This window comes from Notolepis coatsorum (assembly GCF_963971535.1).
Source record: "Notolepis coatsorum genome assembly, chromosome: 13".
Lineage (NCBI taxonomy): Eukaryota > Metazoa > Chordata > Actinopteri > Aulopiformes > Paralepididae > Notolepis > Notolepis coatsorum.
In genome coordinates, this window is record NC_140177.1 from 53090480 (window position 1) to 53111728 (window position 21249).

At 41.6% G+C, this 21249-nt stretch overlaps 2 protein-coding genes across 2 annotated transcripts in view; one reads left to right on the top strand and one right to left on the bottom strand.

The window, feature by feature from the left end:
• The window catches only part of LOC311239587 (uncharacterized protein), a 28482-nt gene extending 14633 nt beyond the window's left edge, over positions 1-13849 (top strand). The window contains exons 2-12 of the mRNA XM_084327954.1: positions 3804-3937; positions 6915-7030; positions 7529-7609; positions 7712-7755; positions 9050-9183; positions 10513-10591; positions 10880-10999; positions 11300-11389; positions 11806-11889; positions 12299-12464; positions 12618-13849. Of these exons, the coding sequence (XP_084184080.1) occupies positions 3804-3937; positions 6915-7030; positions 7529-7609; positions 7712-7755; positions 9050-9183; positions 10513-10591; positions 10880-10999; positions 11300-11389; positions 11806-11889; positions 12299-12464; positions 12618-12800 (1231 nt within the window). The 3' untranslated portion in view covers positions 12801-13849. The remainder of the gene's footprint in view (positions 1-3803; positions 3938-6914; positions 7031-7528; positions 7610-7711; positions 7756-9049; positions 9184-10512; positions 10592-10879; positions 11000-11299; positions 11390-11805; positions 11890-12298; positions 12465-12617) is intronic.
• A 94-nt stretch (positions 13850-13943) lies between these two features.
• LOC311239586 (ankyrin repeat domain-containing protein 13C-like) overlaps positions 13944-21249 on the bottom strand; it is a 68372-nt gene continuing 61066 nt past the window's right edge. Inside the window, exons 12-13 of the mRNA XM_084327953.1 lie at positions 16123-16223; positions 13944-16020 (exon numbers count right to left, since the gene is read on the bottom strand). Of these exons, the coding sequence (XP_084184079.1) occupies positions 15890-16020; positions 16123-16223 (232 nt within the window). The 3' untranslated portion in view covers positions 13944-15889. The remainder of the gene's footprint in view (positions 16021-16122; positions 16224-21249) is intronic.

Here is a 21249-nt window from a genome sequence, read left to right on the forward strand (position 1 = left end):
TCAACGAACATTTCAAACTAAATAACAGATTATGCACATAAAACGCTGAAAACAACCGAAGCAACAATAGTATTTTAATGAGGCTATTATTATTATCATTATTATTTTGCAACAAGTTAGCCCTCTCATAAATAGCACATATAAATGAATAACTAACTTGAACTAACTTAATAGGATTGAAGTGATATTTGGCTTAAAAAATCGGTCGCTTGGCAAAAAAAAAGAAAAAAAAAGCCTGACGATGTGCATTGGGCCGCGGCTCTCTGACGCCTTATTTTCTGGGTCCCGGCCTGAAAAGTTTGGGAACCCCTACCACATCCCACCTCCAATACACCTATTTCTATTTATATCATAATGTATTGTGAAAAACATTGTAGTTATTACAAAATGTACTTCCAAGTGACCGATCAAACATCAAAATTCGACATGACGGAATAACAACATTAACACTTTGGCTGCCATGAAACGTGTTTATTGCTGGCCATGCTCAAGTTGCCGGAGGACGCTGTACAGCGTCCTTATATCAATATTTCAAAAATCTGCGATCGGATTCATATGTCCCCTCCGCTGGCCTGAGATCCACCAGCAGGACCCACTGAGCTCTCTGGCGGTTCAGGAGCGCCATCTGGTGGCCGATCGGCGCAATCGCTTAACAGGATGTGCCATAGAGGTTGTGCTAGACGTCCGTATTACTTCCGGGCACTCGCTATAGGTCCCGGGACTCTGGCTCGTCACGCTACACAGTGATCGATTGCCAATAACTCGATAAACAACATGATTTGGACGTATATACCATTATACAAGCTGGAGATGGACCGGGTAAATTTACATCCCATAATGATAAGATTTCTACTCTACGATGATCGCCCAACGGCGCGCGGAGACTGGGGTGAGTTTTAGCGTGTAACGTTACCGTCTTCGATACTAACTGCTATTATCAACATTTTACCCACATTAGATGATTGGTATAACGCTGCCCACGGAATTATAAACGCCCCCTAGCCCATCCGGTCAACATCAGATGACTTGTAGTAACTTCTAGAAGTACGTCTAGTTGGAATTTTTTATATCGCGCTGATTGCCATAAAACTGTATTGCATCATCAATATAATGCATTTGGGGCTATAGATCACGTTCTGGAGAAAGCTGCAGAAAGAGATGAAAACATACTTATACATTAGACCATACTTTACTATGAATATGTGAATGAAAAAGTTTAACGTTGCTACACAATGAACAATACATATAGGACTTTGAATGGGCCCTAATAATGGCAATGTAGCAATAGAATTTAAAAAGTTATAGCCATGCAAAGAAGGGGTACTTCTCCATAGACAAATAGAGCCGGCAACCTATGGTATATCATGAATTTAACCCAAGGCAACCAAAGTGTTAAGATTCACATTATTGTTGAACGTTTAATCAGTGAAAACAAGTTGACATAAATTATGGATAACAGTTTGCTGGTTGCACGTTTAGCAAGTTCACATTTAGCCTACCAATTGAAAGTAAATGCAGAACCAAATTCAAATAATCATGCAGGGTAATTAGTTACCGGTAGTTACAATCACTGACACCAAAAAATTTGTGGCTCCTGAGTTGGCAAAGTAGTACCACTGGTTTATTTAAACTTGACGGCTGCATTAGAGAACAGCAGCAATGGTTATGTTTGGAGTGGTGCTGAAATCTCCTAATTTTACATATGGTCATTTCTATGAAACAACATTTTACATGGTAATACTAATAACCAACCAAAAATGACCTAAAACCACATTTTAACTACCCCCCCCCCCCCCCCACACACACACACACTTTAATCCCTAAGTAGTTTGAACTCCATGACTAAGTGTGAACTCCATGACTAAGTGGAAGGCAAACAAAAACACATTGAGTGACGTCATGGGTGTCTTCGCTGCATATATTATGTCTTTTAACTCATTCAGCACCCGTCACTGTGATAGTCGGGTTAACTCGCCATCGCTTGAGTGCCAGATCTGAGTATAGTCGGGTTTTAATCGTTATTTCTTTTTAGGGATGCACCGAATGGGAAATTCTTGGCCGAAACCGATACCGAAAATAGAAAACAGTTGGCCGAAAACCGAAAGCCGAAAGGCCGAAAATGATTCATAGAATAGATTTTTTTTTACCAATGTTGTGGAACATTATGATTATGGAAAAATATGATTATGGCAAAACTTAACTTAAATAATAAATAATCACTATTATGGGTCCATAAAACATTTATTCAGCACTTCTGAATGCATACAGTACATTAATTCCATCTTTTCTCTGGCTGCCGCAGCGGACATCTGTGCTCTACTGAGCGCACCTTTCTAGTCCCCAGCTGAATGTGCGCTCGACTTTGGCACAGTAGACGCGCGACAGACAGACAGCGTCAATGTGAGAAACACAATCCCCCCCCCCCTCTCGCTCTGAATAATATGCATATTAGATCACTCAGTGATTAACCGCGACAGGCATATAGTAAATAAGGATATAAAAGCATGTTAAAGACGCATTTATTGGACGCGTTGCGCGCAGAGTTTACATAGAAACAGCGCGACTCCCGACAGCGCGACATCATCACAACAACACGCGAATAATATGCATATTAGATCACTCAGTGATTAACCGCGACGGGCATATAGTAAATAAGGATATAAAAGCATGTTAAAGACGCATTTATTGGACGCGTTTGCGCGCAGAGTTTACATAGAAACAGCGCGACTCCCGACAGCGCGACATCATCACAACAACACGCGAGGTTGTTAGGTTGTTTCTGTTTCGGTGATATATTTTCGGTAAAAAAACTCTTTCGGCCGAAAGCCGAAAGGCCATTTTTTGCCATTTTCGACCGAAAACTTTCGGTGGCGAAATTTCGGTGCATCCCTATTTCTTTTATTAGCGATATCCATTCATTTATCCATCCAGCCTGATGTTATCATTGGGAATGGGTCTGAGCTCGCAAAAGGGCAAATACCACCGCCTACGCCTTCCAGTTGGTATTGCACCCCATTGTGAATGGTCTAGTTTCTATTCTGGGACAATCCAAGCCGTGCGGGCGTTGTTTAAATACTCAGGCGAGGTAGGCAGATACACCGATGCATCTGCGAGCCCCCCCCCCCCCCCCCAATATGCAATGCTGTTGAACGTGGCACGGACCTCCGCGCCCAGTACTTCAAATGGCGATGAGATAATTGGATTATTTCTTTTGCATTACATCAGATACAAGGTAAGAAAACTATATATAAATGTGATCGTTGATCTGATATGTCTTTCTACCCCGATCGCGGCTGTGTGTGTTGAGGAGGCTGCGGCGGAGCCCCGCGGTCCAATGCTCTTCATGTATGCACGAGGAAGAATAATACTGATAATCTAGCGTTGATTTCAGGAAGATACGATAATCAGGCGAAAAATTATAACGTGTTTAGTGTATTCCACTAAAACGCTATTATCCGTCTTTCTCTGGAATTACTCTGAGGCACCCAAAGTTATACTCGTATTCAAAAGGCTATAAAACGGAAATGTACAGATGAAAAAAACTATCCGTTTTGTACATGTTGACTGGATGCAACTAACTGATAATCGATGGGTGTATTAGACCCATAGCTATACTTTAAGATATATTTTAAGGACTCGCAAATCTCAGTCCCCCCATTGACTTAGAGCGGTGGCGCACTAGCGTCATCTCGTGGATTAAGCGGTGGCGCTGAATGAGTTAAGGAGGGCTACTATTCAGATGACTGTTTGCACATTAGGCTTAGTTTAATTTAGTTTATCTCATATTTTTGTCTCCCCAACAGTGATTCGCCCATGCCAGTGACGTCGCGGGTCTGTTTCGTGAAGTTCCATGAGCCGGAGTCCGTGGGAGTGTCTCAACATTTGACCAACACCGTCTTTGTGGACAGAGCACTGATCGTTGTCCCTTTTGCCGAAGGTTGGTGGCGTATTTGTCGTATGACTGGTCATTGTTGATCAAAAGCCATAGTCCTGGGAAAGTGGGGCGTCAGTGAGCATTTGTAGGAGTTAAGAGGATTACTACGAGCCTACTTTATAGTTTGAACAATGTCTGATCAGAGTTGGTTCACAACGTGAGTAGTACGTGACCTCACGAAATGAGCCTATTAAAGCTAATTCTGTGAATGTCATCAGTGACGCCACTCCCTCCCTTTGCCTTGGCTATGTCCTTTCATGGTCCTGTGGAAGAGGTGTCGAAAGCAGATATTTTCAGCTCAGATTATTGGTATACTGTGGTAGTACTACAATCAACATCGCCTCAATGTTCTTTCTCTGTCATAAATGCAACCCTCGGGAGGTATTGCACTGAGCTGACACTGGGAAAGGACTTATCTGCCTCTCTAGTAATAACTCTTTTGTCCTGCATTCAGTTAGCACAGTATACCAAAGTCTGCTTTGGAGACTAGGATCCGAACACGCCTACACTGTGGGCATTGCAGAGATGCCTCAAAAGGCATAAATTAAGTTGTGTGTAAAACAGGGCTGTCCTCTGCAAAAGAGATGATTTTGTCGACTAATTGAATGGCTTGATTTATTTGACAAATACTGGTAACGTGAAATTGCATTTACCCCATTATTGTCCTTAATGCAGTTTTACAGAAGGACCTCTTATAATCCAGTGCCAATCAAAGACCAGCCATATTTGGGAATATTATTGGGAGTGCCAGTGATGTCTTTATCATTTTCCAGAAAAGAACACTTGAAATGGAGAAAAATATATACATACAAAACAAACGCAAACATAATGACTTGAGACCAAAAAAAAGTCTTGATTTAAAACCATAATGACCAATTAGTCGACTAATCCACTAAGAGGGAGCAGCCCTAGTGTGAAACACTTAACCATGCATTTCTCTCTCTCTCTCTTCTGTTAAACTTCTCTCTGTTATTTGTGTGTGTGTGATTTTTGTAGTGGAGAAGGCAAAGGCAGCCCCCTCGTTGTGATGGCTGAAAGTGGTCCTCTGCCTGCCAACAGGGGATTGTAGACATTTGCAAAGGCCAGCAAGCATTCAAGCCCCCCCATCCCTCTCTTTTTTTCTGTCATCTGTTCTTTCTCTCCTCTCTCTCTCTCTCTATCCCCCCCCCCCTCTCTCACCCATTTTCTCTTCTAGGTATTTTAGTAGATGTGGTATGAAATAGGTTATTTATTATGGCTAGACCTACGCTATTATGCAATGGTATTTGATGCAGCTGAACCACCCATTAAGTCTTGTCCTGGGGATGGAGCATCTTGTAGACATAAACACATCTTTGCAAGCTCACCACTTAATGAGGTTGGTTCATAGTGGTAATGTAAGAAAACAGCTCTGCAGTAAGACTGTGTTGATCATCTGAGTTGTATAATGGACAACCTGATATCACTCTTATCTGGAATCAAATGGCAAGAGGAAGACCATTGCATCAAAGCCCAACTACACCAATCTGCTAGTCTTTACCGCACAATCTAACTTAGTTCACCGTAGCTGGGTAGCACAAGCTGGTGTTGGTGTATATATATGGTCACAATCTCGATATAATTTAAATTCCACACAAAAGCAATTTACCGCTTAATTTTACTGCATCTTGTCATCAGTTGTCTTATTCTAGATAACCCACCCTACATGACACAATGTCAGTACAGTGCTCTCTCTCTTTAACAGTGGTCTCTTTTTGTTGTTGTTGTGTTTTACAGTTCTTTTTCCCTGGCTCAGCCAGTCCTGTATACCAGGCCCCGCTGAAAATACCAGCCAACAGTTTTGTCTCCTGCAGCCCAAATTCTCTCTTCAGTGTGCCCTTTTAAATGTTGTCATTGTTGTTGTGTCTGTATATAGGTTTGTGTGTGTTTTGTGTGAAAGAGTTAACTGTTTGGTTAGGGGTGTGTTCATTTAGATTTGTCCTTTTGAGTTTGTTGAGGTGTTAAAGGAAATGTGCTCAGCGTCTTCTCCAGAGATGGACAAGGAGATGGATACCAATTTCCTCTGTGCGTTCAGTAGAAGGCTATCTGGCTTCAAGATGGTGTATCCTGTCATGCTAAGCTAGGCTAGCTTGCAGCCGGTTAGCTTCTAGAGGAAATTGGTATCTTATCATCGTGTCTGACTCTGGAGAAGACGGTAAGCACATTTGCCATAATGGTGGCCTGTTCCTTTTTGTAATGTTTCTATTTCATTTGAGGCATTTGTATCGAACCAAATGCAGATTGCAAACAGCGATAATTATCTTAAGATTGGACACATTTGTCAAATGACATTGGCCAGCCTACTGTTTGCATAGGATAGGTAAATTGATGCAGTGACAGGTAAGGTTACCAGAATCTTGGTGTACAGCAAACAATCGCCTACCCTGAATTCTCTTAATTATTACTCTGTGTTTATAGTTATATCATCTGATACTTGTGTTTTAGGTAAGTAGAAACTGTCAGCCTGTATAGTATTACCTGCCAAACCTCTGAAATTCTCTGTTTTGTGTATCTTGATTTTTCTCTGTGTGCTTTTAGTAGCGAAGCCGTCAACGTGAGTCGCTTGTTCTGTAAACGCCTATATGAAACTTGAGGGCACACCCCACTGGAGAAGCCGCTGTGCTTGCTAGCGTTTGGTTCATGACTTAAAAAACATGTTCAGGTGATATGCTCTTGGCAGTGTTCATTGGAGTAGTGTGATTATGTTCCAGCAATAGTTATGCCACTGCAATGATTTAAATGAATAAAAAGGGAAATCTTCTCAAATCTAGAGGGTAACCATGTTGTGACCTGTACAGAGATTAATTTGAAGAAGTTATGTCACGTGAAGTCACTTTTCTTTAAATGTTTTTTCTTTTCTCTTTTGCAAATTGTCTCTCTTTCTCTCTGTCTGTCTGTCTGTCTCTCTCTCTCTAGTGGAACATTATCTTCCTCCCCTAATGCCGGTTTTGTTTCCCCGCAGGTTCGATTCCAGATGAGGCTAAAGCTTTGTCACTGCTGGCGCCAGCAAACGCTATTGCAGGGGTTCTGCCTGGCGGGGGACTTCTTCCAACCCCCAACCCAATGCCCAATCTATCTGTACGTTCAAAAGTCTCCTTTCCAAGACCACACAGATTCTCTATATGTTCCTTGCTTCTTGTCTCTACAAATTCAACATGTAGTTTTTTCTCTTTCTAAATAAATATATAAATAATCTTTAACGGTAGAAAACACAAACTTGTGGACTCGTAACCTGTGTTCTAAGGACAACATAAAGAAGCTGATATATCGAAGGGGTCCTGTGTTTTTTTGTTTCCCCCTACAAATTGAGCATTTTGTATAAAGTATATATATATATATACTTTATACAAAATGCTCAATTTGTATATAAATAAAACATAAGCACATAGACTTATTACCTGTCCCATAAGGAGAACATTAGAAACATGAGTACATGGACTTATAACCTGTCTCATAAGAACATTAGAAACATGGTTATAACCTGTCTCATAAGGAGACCATTAAAAAATGAGCACATGGGCTTATAACCTATTTTTCCTTTGTGTGTGTGTGTATGTGGTTCCCCCCCCCCCCCAGATGGGAGGAAATCCTTTTGGTGGTCCCAACATGGATGCCATGGCTGCGTTTGGATTCCCAGGGCCCAACATGAATCAACAGGTGGGATATCTTATTGGAACTACTACAGTCTGAAGAGTTGAATGAATTTGATTTGATTGATGTCAGATTTCACTCACTCCCCTTCTCTCGTCTTCTTCTCAGGCTTTGGCCGCTGATCAGCTTTTGAAGTTCATGACGGATCCCAAGTAAGTCAGTGTGGAGCAGAGCCTTCCAGACACCAGCCTTTTAACAGCTGCATACATTGTGAAAAATATGGGTGCTTGATTTATCCTGTTAGCGGTGTGTGCATTTACAAGACCGTATCTGTCCAGATTAGCACATCTAAGATAGTTCAAATATATTTTCCCCACGTGTGGAATAGGGTTATCAGTTTTTTTTCATTTGTTTTCAGTTTAGGTTCAGTTAGTTTACAGAGTGGGTTCGCTCATTTCAGTTTAGTTTTTGTGTAAACATGTTTATTTTTAGTTCAGTTATTAGTTTTATTATTATCCTTTTTTAATATAAATATGGGTGGCAAGATTTCCCCAAGAGGATCAATAAAGGTCATGTGGGTATGGTTATGGCCTATTTGAAAGGTCATGTGGTTATGGTAAGAGAGCTACACAATCATAACACCAGAGCTAGAATTATGTCTTGCAGTGTTCCTAAAGTTAAGAGTAAGAAGAAGCTCTTTATTTTTTTTTAACACAGGTGTAGTACTCTGGAATTAACTACCGGTACCGCTGCCTACCAAGCAAAGTCAAACCAAAAGCATTTTTAAAACAAAGGTAAAGGCTAAATTATGGGAAGAGCTAATGGCTCAGCAGCCACAGGGCAGACAATCATATTCCAGGGCTAGAGTAGACAGGGGTACTGAAACTAGTTCTTCCTAGTAGGCTATAATGTGCTATGTTTTTGTGTCTTCCATCGAGGACCACCTTGGAATTAAGTCTTTTAATTAATGCTTTTAGGTGATATCCTCAGGAATATAAATGTCATTTGTTTTTATGGTGTTTGTAATTTCCAAATAAAAATCAATCAAAGGAATATCTTATTTATTTAAAATCTTATTTCTTTCTTATTTTATTTAAAAGATAATAAGAATAGGTACTGTGTAATACAAACATCACTGCAATTGACTCAGGCATGTAGACACCCCAGTCTCAATGAAAATATGCACTAATACCTCCTCACACTTGCCATAGACAAATTTGACCATATTGACAAAGGCTAAAACTAAAGACATTTTATGTAATGTTATGTTATTTCATTTTTAGTTTGTTTTGTATTACACAATATAGTCTGTTTAGTTTGTTTTCTTTTTCTAAAGTCATGTTTTTGTTTTTATTTCAGTTAATCAATATAAACCTAGTTGTTTTTAGTTTGTCAACTATAATAACCCTAGTATTGAATTGTCCTATTATAATGTACTAATAATTTCATGTGTAAGCTGTTTATGGTCTGCTATCTCTTCATGCATTGATTGAATTTTTTTTAAAGGCTAAATCCCATGGCTGTTCATGGCATGAACATAAATCCAGGCTTGAAACCGGACTCCAATAAAGAGATTGAAGAGGCCATGAAGAGAGTGAGAGAAGCCCAGTCGCTGATCTCTGCTGCCATTGAGCCTGGAAGTAAGTAGCCAAAGCCTCCATAATTAGATTATAGCATCCTTAGATTATATATTAGATTAAGATTATATATTGCATATATTTAGCATTTAGGTTTTTTAGATTATATATTGATTACGATTATATATTGTAACTATTTATTGTAGGGCAAACATAACTGAGCGGGCATACATACTCATCTTGCACTTTGTTGCCCATATGTGCATGTCCAGAGTTAATTATATTGTTTACACTGCCTTTTTATTAAATTTTTACTTCTCCACTGTACTATAATTTTGTGACCTGTACCTGTGTCTTCTACTACCTGTACCCTCCCCCATGCTGCTATGATGCCTGAATTCCCCCAAGGGGATCAATAAAGGAATATCTTATCTTATAATTTACCTGTCAAATAGCTTGAGTTGACTTTGCTGGTGCTCGTACTCCACTCTTTACCGCTTCCCCGCGTGCGCCAGGGGAAGGACCACTCCAAATCTGCTCCATTGTGAAAGCCGACACTGGAGTTGGTGGTGAGTGGTTCTGGCAACTTGGAGCATGGACACGCCGGTTATTGAAAGAAGTTGCCTGTGTGAAAGAGTGATTTCCCTTGTGCAGAATGCAGGCGAGGTAAAGTCATTTCCACCATGTTAAAGTGGGAGGATTGGATCCCTTGATGCGAGCGAGACCATGGATGGATAATTTCTCCCGAAACTCATCAACCTCGAAGGCTATGGCTGTGTAGGCTTACTACTAGGCTAAGGCTATGGCTGTGTAGGCTTACTACTAGGCTATGTATAACTTGATAATAGAAAGCTGTAGAAAGTCCACGCACATTTCCCAAGGCTCAGAAGCCTGGTCACTGTCCCTCTAAACCCAAGTAATATACCAGTAACTTTTCTATAAATGTTCTCCCATAATAGCCCAATAATAAATGGGCTTTGGCAATGCAGCATCATGACCGAATTTGAGCGACACTCCACTTACATGCTCTGACTGTTACAAACCCTGTGAAGCAAACATGATTAATTGTAGAGCTATGTTTCAATAGGCACCATGAAATTGACAAAAAAATTTCTTTTCATGACTTTGTATCAAAATACCCCCACCCGTCATATTAAATGTAGTCCTGTTGGTCCTCAATAATATAGTCATCCTCTCTGTCGTCCTGGGACTCAACGTTGAGTCTTCCAGAACACTCATTTGGCAACGTTTCATTTGATCAGCGTCCAACCAAAGCAGCAAAACACACTCCGAATTCCTCCAGGGGTCACGTTTTATAACGACTGACGTGTCGGCTCTGCAATACTGAACAATATCTTAATATTTTAACAATACTATTTTGTTCTCCTGCAGATAAGGAGAGCAAGAAGAAGCACTCCCGATCCAGATCCAGGTCTAGAAGGAGAAGATCCCGGTCCCGTTCAAAACACAGGTGACTGTAGTTTCTATTTCTCAAATTAAGTGAGCCGGGCCGGTGAGGCTCTGTATCCGTTGAGTAGACTCGGAAAGCAATGATAAAAGATCCACAATATGAGAATATAATGTTTATGAGGAGCAGAGGAGCCACTTCTCACATAGGCTCCTCATGAGTGTGACCCTCTTGTGTAACCCCCCCCCCCCCCCCCCCCCATGTTCTGAGTCTAGTCACTTTGAGGGCAGTGTAACAACTATTTTGATGCATTGAGAGTGGAGACAAAACGGCTGGTCTGTGTGGTTGCAGGCGATCTGGGAGCAGGTCCAGGCGACCCTCTGCCTCCAGAAGCAAGAGGCGCTCCAAAAGCCCTCGCAAGAGGAAGTCTGTGTCCAGGGAGCACGTCAGACGATCTCGAAGCAAATCCAGGTTAGAAGTGGTTTACAGACATTTACCTTCTGTTGACTGGCGGATTTTATTGCCCCATAAAATGGCTTACTTTAGAGAGGTGTAACCTCAGCCATAGAAATGTATGTATGCAGCTGAAAGTGGAGGAAAAGGGCCCAGTGTAGCTCATTGAATGGGGCACGACACAAGGTGCAAGGGTTTGGCGTTAGATTCCAATTAGGTTCAGTTGCTGAAAGTGCATGTAAATGTCTATAAATACTACGTTACATGATGCCGTCTCTTCTACGATCCATCACATCTAACTTACCTCGTTATTCACAGAGACAGAAAGAAAGACGACCGGGTGCGAAGACGATCCAAAACACCACCGAAAAGCTACAGCACAGCCAGGCGGTCTCGGAGCGTCAGCCGGTGAGCACAGCTCAGGACACATAGTGCGATTACATGGAATAGAAGCCTTTCACAGAATGGTTAGAATGCCCATTTAGTGCGATTACATGGAATAGAAGCCTTTCACAGAATGGTTAGAATGCCCATTTCTGCCCATTTCTTCCATGTTGGAAGAAACTTCTTGCTATGTGCAAAACAACCGTTACACTGCCATAAACGGACATTTAATAATATTTAGCCTTTTACTCAATCTTGTAAACAAGTTGCAATGGAATGGTAATATCATGCTTTCATTTCCAATGTTCCACTGCACGGAAATTAGGCAGCCATGCTGGAAGAATCAGTACTACACAAACATTCCGTGCAAGGCCTCTATTGTCTGGATGCTTTTAGTCAGTTTTAACAAGCCAATCTTTACTCTGTTTTTTGTTATACAGAAGACGTCCAAGAAGTCGCAGTAACAGCCGATCTCCTAAAAGGTCTCCCAAAAGGAAAAGCTCCAGGTCTCCTTCTCCTAGAAGGTTGGTCTTTCCATGTGGAATATTGATCTGAATATTATTGGCTGCCCCCCTCTTTGTTGATGAATTGGTCAGTTTGGGCTTAGTCAACCAATAATCTGTTAGTCGATTAGTAGTTGTTATGCTTTCTTTTCCATAGTTTGGAAAGGAAATAAGCACATAATCTGGTAAGCATCATTGCATGTTGGAAACACAATTTCAAAGATTTGATCAAATAAATCTACAAAGTCCTATTTTGTCGATTAAGAATTTGTTTTAATAGAGGACGGCCCATAATTGGCAGGTTATTTACTCAGTGTCCAAGCTGATATCCTCATAACATAAGAGTCAAGTCATTTGTACATGCGTGGCTACAACAATGTTCCATCGTTGCACTTGACTGACTTGAATTTGTCCTTACTGCTCTCTTAAGACACAAGAAGGACAAGAAGAGGGACAAGGAACGGGAGAGGGACCGCAGGAGCGATAAAGATTGCAGTAGGGAGGAACGAGAACGCTCTACAAGCAAGAAAAAGAGAACTAAAGACAAAGAAACCGAACGGGAGAGGAAATCCGACGGAGAAAAGGGAGATGTGAAGGTTGGCGCCTAGCGTAATACAGAATAATTTATGGGTTGTGAACTTAACTGCTGTTTTGGGGTAAACCTAATGCGAATGGGAAGTGTTCACCTGATAAGGTCAGTTGCCGATGGTAAAATCTGGTGGTCTGCATGGACATCCCTGTCTTTACAGATTACGAGGGATTATGATGAGGAGGAGCAAGGCTACGACAGTGATAAAGGAAGGAAGGATTCTGATGATTCAGCCTTGTCCCCCCGTTCAGTGGAAGGCAACGGCACGGGGCGGCCGGTGAAACACGCCAAGGTCAACGGTGCCGACGATCACCACCAAGAGGACATGGATGTCAGCGACTGAGTATCCGTCTCTGCCTCACCTGATAGGCTCCGCTTTAACCCTCATCATCATCCCTCCATCCTATTTGTGAACATGTTTGTGTGTAATGAGATTTTCTCCCCCCTCCCCATTTTGTGAAGAAAATCTTAAAATGTGAAGTGTGCTATGAAGATATTACTGTAATTCTCTCACAAAAGGCAAGACTCTTTGGCAATTGTGCCATGCAGAATACTTTATATTTTGCATGGGGTTTACCCCCTTATACTGGCATATTTATCCTATGGTTCTTAGGGGTGTGGACATTTCTCGATTCTAAGATGCATCGCGATGCGGACGATTCAGCATCGATGCAGTGACGGAACATAATCGATTATTAAAATAAAATGTTTTAAGTTTGCTCCACAACTTTAAAGTGCCCTACAAATTAAATATATTATTATTGTATTATTAAAAAAGCTAGTGCTCTGGTGGTCATGCATCCACTCAACTCATAGAAAATACAGCATCAGGCTATTCTAAAAGTATTGATACAACAGCTGGGTATCGAGATACCTTTCTAGTATCTGTATCATGCAGCACTAGTAAAAACATTTATTTTGACATTCTGATTTAAGAACTTTCTAAATAAGTAAATTTATCTGACTGCTTGTATTAATTGATGAAAAAGTAGCCATGTGCAGTAATTATAAGATTGAGGATGTAATATATTATCGAGATGCATCGTAGAATCGAAGACAGCTGAATCGTAATCGTGAGGCCAGTGAAGATTCACAGCTCTAATGGTTCTGTACATTGTTGCAAAGAAGCAGTCGTTTCTCTGCTCTGCAAATTAAATGTATTTTTCACTAGATTGTATTACTGCTGGATATAATAGTTTGCTGTTGGCTCCGTTTCTTTCTTGAACCTCAATTCCCTTTGTTTGTTTCACATACTGTGTCCTTCTTGGGTGATATGCGTTTGTGGTGCAGCCTCACTCCCCACAACATCCAGAGCTAATGCTTGTTATTCGTATACGTTTGTATTGTTTCATCAGTGACTTTTATATAATAAAGCTTAACTTGGGAAAGTTATCCTTTTGTCTTTAAATCCATTATTTATTTTTTTATATATGCCTGGCTATGTCTGTACAAAACACATGTGGTTTATGTAATTTACAGGAACACAGTTAAAACGTGGTGCTGGTGCTTTATTTAAAGGGATGTCAAGTTGGTAAAAGCTGAATTTTTACATTTTTAGCTGAAGCCAGAGACATCTCAATGGGGCAAATTATTTCCCATTTGACAATTTCAGGATATACTGCAATGCCAAATTTCCTTTCACAGCTTTATATATTATTGGAAAAACCAATGCGATTGAATCGCATGAAAAATCTGGTCTACAATCAAGGAGATCTTAGAAGCACTAAGGGGTGATAACGTACGGTATTCAGTTCTAGTAATCAAGTCTAAATAGCAAGATGTATGCAAGTATATATATATAACAATAGTGTAGGAAATGTAGCTCAAATATGTATTAGTAATCCAATAGGACAACATAGCCATAGCATGCGTTATATACTCAATATCAGTGCAGTAATAAAATGTTTTTTTTTCCTGATACCCCATCTGGGTTTACACAACCTCATACACACAAACAACCTTTTAGTACAGTACAATGCACTCGTACAGAACAGATTAAATTCACACCATCAGTCAAAGGGGCATGTTGGCGAATTTTTAACCTTAATCCTGTTTTAGGTTGTGTGATTGGAACATGAAACTTACCAACGTGTTCCGTGTCTCGAGATCTGCCACATCGGCCGTGCGAGAAACTCCTGAATTGCAGACACTATTTGTTCAACTTCCCTAAAGTTTGCCATACTACAGCTGGGAATAGTTGAGGAAATGGCATCTGCAGTTCACTAGAGGTCTGCTCTCCTCTGGGTGACATCATCCGGAGGAGTTTCCCACAGGGCCGGTATGGCAGATCTCTGGAGACACAGAACGTGGCAAGTTTCATCTCCCAATTATCACGTGTTCTCACGAAAGAATGATAGGATTAGGGTTGCAAACTGGCTAAGTGGCCCTTTCAAACAAATGGACAGCCAGGAGGTAACATGAGCTAACCTGAAAACACAGGAGATTGCATCCTGCTCTGGAGAGGCTTAGGTATTGAACTGTAAGAATGCAGTTTTATACCAAACTTTCTCCCAGCTGGTTTAAAAAACATTCTTTGAGTACTGGAAATGTATTGCTACACAGTGTTGCTCCTTTTGACTATACATTGTACATTAGGTATATCATTTACACATGAAAAGGTTAAGCTCAGTTCAATATGACATGTCTATATCTCTAACACTAGTTCTTATTTAGTCATTTATAGTGAGTTATTTACAGATGAACAAAGTCAGTGCACTTTCAAGAGAACTTAAACATGATGAGAAAACAGATCAATCCTCCAAGAGCAGAAAATAGAATCAGATGTAGTTCACTTTGAACTTGTGAAAATGAGGCTGAAGATGCCAAGATTGTGTCATCTCTTGACAACTTTCACACAAGAGAGGGCAGCAGCAAAGATCAGTGGTTGAACTGTTCAGTTATCTGTAGGTGAACAGTTGGTGAAATAAAAATTCTATTGACCGTATTCACACGGTGGCCATTTCGCTCTCATGTCATGCTCAGGTTGGGATTCCGTGTGAATGAGGTCAATTAACTCCCAATTTCACATCAATCTTGTGCTGCCGAAACATCTTAAATATGGTATGGTGCACACTATGACTTCGGTTTGCATTGGTTTGCTTTGGGTTTATCTACAAGACGAACAAGTGGTCAAGAGATCAATTCCCTTTTTAAACAAATCACATACAAAATATTGAATTCCTTTTGAACCGTCGTTAGCTTGTTTCCCGTTGCATGGAGTTCCTTTGCGTCAGTTCTACAGACGGCTTCAACTTGACAATAGGAACAAAGAAACATTCTGAATGGACTATTAATTAGATTTCCTGTCAGTTATTATTAGCAAACACTGCAACAGGAAATATACTTGGGTCCCAACTGTTCCCTAGCAATGCAATTCCACTGAAACCGTCCATACAGGTGACACTTCCAAGTGCCTCAGTTACGTTAGGGTGGTCAGAGGTCTGGGAATCGACTGGGGTCCTCTTTGAATTCAGCGGGGATGGAGAAGATCGACTCCTCAAATTCATCGTAACGGAATTCCTGGAAGGTGACCGTTGCCGTGATAGTAGGGAACACAGGGATGTCTGAAAGGTAAAAAAGCACATGCCGAAATATTATCTCTCCACTGTCATTTGTTTCATGTGTGTACACAGAACAAATTGGCTGATCTTCATTTTGCAACATACCAAGTTTGACGGGAAACCCTGGAGGAAGCTTCATCTGAACAAATTCTCTGAGTTTGTTGAAGTGCTTGAACGGGGCTATGACCTCCAACACGTTCAGTAACCTGGAAGCAGAGGGAAAGAAAAGGTCCGTCTCAACTGATTGTATCCGTCCTTTGAAAAGTTTTCATGGAAACCACAAAAGATGAAACGGTTATATCAGATCTTCAGTGAAGAAAGATAATCCTTGATCCTTCCCTTGCAATGTGATAAGATGCAATACAAAACAATGGGTTGTTTTCACTTGTACCATTTTCTGTCCAAAACGGTAATAAATGGAATGCTTACTACTAGGAGGTATACAAAATGGCTGCTGCAAAACGGCTACAGAGGAGCATTGTGACGTCAGATGAAAACAAAGGACATTAATAACAAATTCAGCAAGACCGACGGCTTCTCAGTTACAGTGGGTGACAATACTGTCACAAGGAAAGATGAAATTACCTACCTGGGTTCCATCCTAGAGGCTAATCTTTCCTGTGACAAAATGGCATCCAATGTAATAAAAAAGGTCAACCAACAAACTCGATTCTTGTACCGGATCTCCTCTCTGGTAAACAAGAATACCCTGAAGACTCTGGCAGGAGCACTCATTCAAGGGTACTACAACTATGCTTGCACCTCATGGTACCAAAGCACCTCAAAGGCACTAAAAACCAAATTACAAACATCTCAAAACAAACTAGTCAGACTACTGCTTGACCTGACTCCTAGAACCCACCTCACCCCTGCCCACTTTGCCAACCTAGGATGGCTTAGAGTAGACGACAGAGTACAGCAACTTGCAATGGGCCTGGTCTACAAGATACACTACACGACCAATGTACCCATGTACATGTCAAAATACTTCCCAAAGGTCAGTGAATACCACGATCACAACACCAGAGGGAGCTCCACAAATCATGTAAAACCCAGATTCGGCTCAAACAAGGGACTAAACACGTTTCGCAATTATGCCACATCAATGTGGAACGCCCTACCCAAAGCTGTAAAGGAATGTGAATCACTACCCACTTTCAAAAACACTCTCAAAGAACACCTACGGGAGACTGCAATTCGAAACTGGCCCCTACAAATGTCCTAACCCAGTTGTACAGTAAAGACCAAGTATGGCCTTGTCAGTATTCCAATGTACAGTGCCCCCGCCCCCGCCCCCCCACCTCCAATGTACAGTCCCACCCAACCCCACCCCACCTACCCAACCTCCTCCAATGTACAGTTTCTATGTCAAATGTATATACACTCTTTCTGGATTTTTTTAGTATCACAAACAGTACTGTATTTGCAAATCTGGTATGTCATAAATGTATAGATGTAGCAGTACTGTCTATCTGTATGTCGTGTGTGTCATATGATGAATTGAAAATGGGGGACCCTGATGTAAACAAGACGAAAGTCTTTCTCTGGTCTGCATCCCCTTAACAATTGTATGTTTTGAGCTGTACTGTAGTGTACCCATTCTGCAATCTGTTAATACACTTTTCAATCAATCAATCAATCAATCAAAATAAGTTTTACATTTGCAGTGCATACATGACCAGGTACAGACATTAGGTCTTATTGAGGAATCTTCAAAAAAAATGGCCACCGGTTAATTCGCAATTTTTATTAGTTTGTCATGACAAACCAATTACATAATCCAACATATGTGTAAAGAAACAACATATTCCAGGTAACGGTATATTTTTTTAATGATTCGTTATAAATTGAGGAAGCTGAGGGAGCGCGGCGCGGCAGGAGCGCGGCGCTTGAGGAAGCTGGCGAGCGCGGCGCGGCAGGAAGGGGGCGTGCTAGCGTAGGGTCACGTGGGCGTCGTGGCCAATCGGAGGAACCCGGAAACCGAGCGCCGTTGTAGAAGGCATAGACGCGGTTGGGGACCTCTGCTATAGAGCCCTCTCTATACTCAGTTATGCGCAAGCTTGCAAACTCAATGGGCCACGCTTTAAAAGATTATTTGTTTTTGTTTGCAGGGCTATATCTATATTATAGCTATGGAGACAATACTATGGCTCATTTGACAGTCACTATCTATCGTCCAACATGTAAAAAAAGAGTAAATTCTTTCATGTATACGTTCGCGTGTTATCCCGTGGTGAATATTGTATAGTTTCAGAGTGATCCTGGCTAATTCCTGGAAGCTGCGTTATGGAGCGATATGTGAATTTTGCAAAAAAAAATTGCATTGCTTGCCTGGACACGTTATCATTTCCAAATCAAAGGTATATAATAGGTATTATGTTTCATCATGAATGCATCAAAGGGGGGGGGGGGTCGTTTTTTGATGCTCTGATCGTCAGCAACGGCATACGTTTTGGAGTATGTGACATATAATCGTTGCAATCGATAGGAGGTATCCCAAAAAGAATATTCCAATTGTCTGATCGCAATTTCCAGTATTGATGTCCATCGGGTCCCTGACATGAAGAGGCACAAGATATGCCTCAAGTCTGCTGAACGCATTTCAAAGTGCTCGGATGAAGCGATTCACTTGGCTTGGTCTAAATTCTCTGCCCGGACCATATATATACAATGTAACACACAGTGTGAAATAAGGTTTCAAAGGGTAGGCGATACTGCCACCTAGCAGGATTCGGTCGGTATTGCACTCTCTGGGTCTCAGAATGAGTTCCAATGGTAACACAGAGGTCCGCGAGACTGTATAGAATAAAAAAATCTAAATATATTCGGATTTTGGTGCTCAGCGGTTGGCAAGATAACCCGATTATAGTCGTGGTTGGCCATGAATGAGTTAATATAAATAAGTTATTTTATGCTGCGACTGTGAGCCCCTACGGTTTTGCATAAGTAAGTTATAGCTAGGGATGCAGTTATATTATCATACTGGCCATCGCGTCTCGCTCTTCGCCATTATGAGATATCTCTTATCTCCTAGCACCTACTGTGCTCACGAACAAACAATTGCACTCACATGCACATGACCAGGCCATGCCCCCGCATCCTGCTATATGACGCCGGACATGGTCACACTCTACCTTCCTCTTTTTTGTTTCCAACACGGACGTTGCAGTGCACTCCGTGAACTAGTTGTTATGAAACGCAGGGAGAAATTACACAATGTTGGGTTTTCGCCGGAGGTTCACCAGCCCCTGGAATCTTCTCGGCACATCCTAAACAGCGCATCGGGTCTGTCCTGGGGTTTCCTCATCTCGTGACAGCGGATCGAGCTACGTCGCGCACAGGTAGGACTGCGTTGTCAGGCATTGATACTAGCATGAGTAATACTGCTCGTTGTCCTGTGAGACAGCCGTGTGATGTATTGGTGCGAGGGGCAGGATGTTTGGGAAAACATGGTCGGAAAACATGGTCGTCATATATAGATGTAGCAGTACTGTCTATCTGTATGTCATGTATGTCATATATGTTACGATGAATTGAAAATGGGGGACCCTGATGTAAACAAGACGAAAGTCTTTCTCTGGTCTGCATCCCCTTAACAATTGTATGTATTGAGCTGTACTGTACTGTACACATTCTGCAATCTGTTAATAAAGTTTTCAATCAATCAATCAATCATGACTCTGTTTTGGGTGTTTTCCCAATTATCCTATTGCGCGCGGCTAATGCTAATATGCTGGGTCTCCATTCTTTGTTCCCCGCCGAGGGCTGTCTTTACTAAAAGGTCTTCCCTCCTCTTAACACTTTGAGTGCCACTCACGAGATTTCTCGGGTTTTTAATAGTGACGTAGAATGCCACTCACGAGATTTCTCGGATTTTTTTTTTTTTTTGCGATCTGAAAAATTATTGCATCACCCGAGCCTACCCGAGTATAGCCGAGGGGCGCCGGCGATCACTGTGGAAAAAAGCGCCCCCTGTCGTCTCCCAGATGACATAAGTGATTTTGGAATGGACTCAATGAAAATGAATGGGGAAAAAAATCCGGTACTCCACATTTTCCAGTTCACTGATCCAGCCGGTTACCAGAGTTCATTCTGGAGCCTTAGAGCCCCGCGGATCATGGAGTTCTACTGTATCGCGTTGGATCCATACACGTATCGATTTTTTCGAATGGTGATCAGGAATTGGAATATACCAGTTGGATACCATCTGATGTCAGGTAAGGACTCTATGTTATCAGTGGTAGGATAATCAGAGTAAGTTTGATGAAGTTATAAGCTGTTTTGTGAAATGTCTTCTTTCGGTTTCACTGTAAAAGTCCGTGAGGAAATCAACGGAGCGATTATCAGTGCGCGGCCGTAATGTGCTTGCGTGCACGTATAATATTGATCATCTAGCGTTTATTTGAAAACGATTCATAAAAAGGCCGACGAATATCAACGTTGTGGAATATTCCACTAAAAGACGATTTTCATAGAATGCTCCAGAATGAGCTGTTTTTTATATCAAAACGGGGGCTTTTCTAACTGCTCTGAAACGGAAACGACGCGATAAAAAAACAATCTGCCTTCACAGCACTGACTGGAAAATAGTCTTTGATAATGCGATGGGCAGATTAGACACATAGCCATAATTTAAAACATAGATTAGGCGATATTAACGTTAACATTGGCGCCGATGGTGGCATTCAAGCGGTAAAACGGAAAACCAGGCGTGGCGCTCAAAGTGTTAACCATTCATGCTGACGGTCAATCAGTGTCTAATGTTGGGGGTTTAACAGGGGCTTGTTTACCATTTCATGGGTGGATGGGCTGAGGCTCAGGGCTGGTGTGCTTTTTGTGAATCTATGAATTGTGTGCGGGACTGGTGTTTTTCTCTGGTCTGCATCCCCTTAACAATTGTGTGTATGGGCTAGCCCATTCTGCAGTGTGTTAGTGGAGTTTTCGTTCATTTTTATTTATTTTTTATCCACTTTTTCTCCCATTTTTTCTATTATATATCTATGTTGGCGAAGCAAGCCATCATCGTGGTCCCAAAGGAGGACGCGATGCGTGGCGTTTCCTCCCGGTATTCTCTGGTGCCCGAGAAATCGGGGGGGGGGGGGGGGGGGGGTCAGACCCATACTGGACCTGTACCATGGAAGGTTCAGAATGTTGACCGTCTCCCACCTGTTAGACGCAGTCAGGTGGGGGACTGGTTCACCTCCATAGACCTGTAGGATGCGTATTCGCATC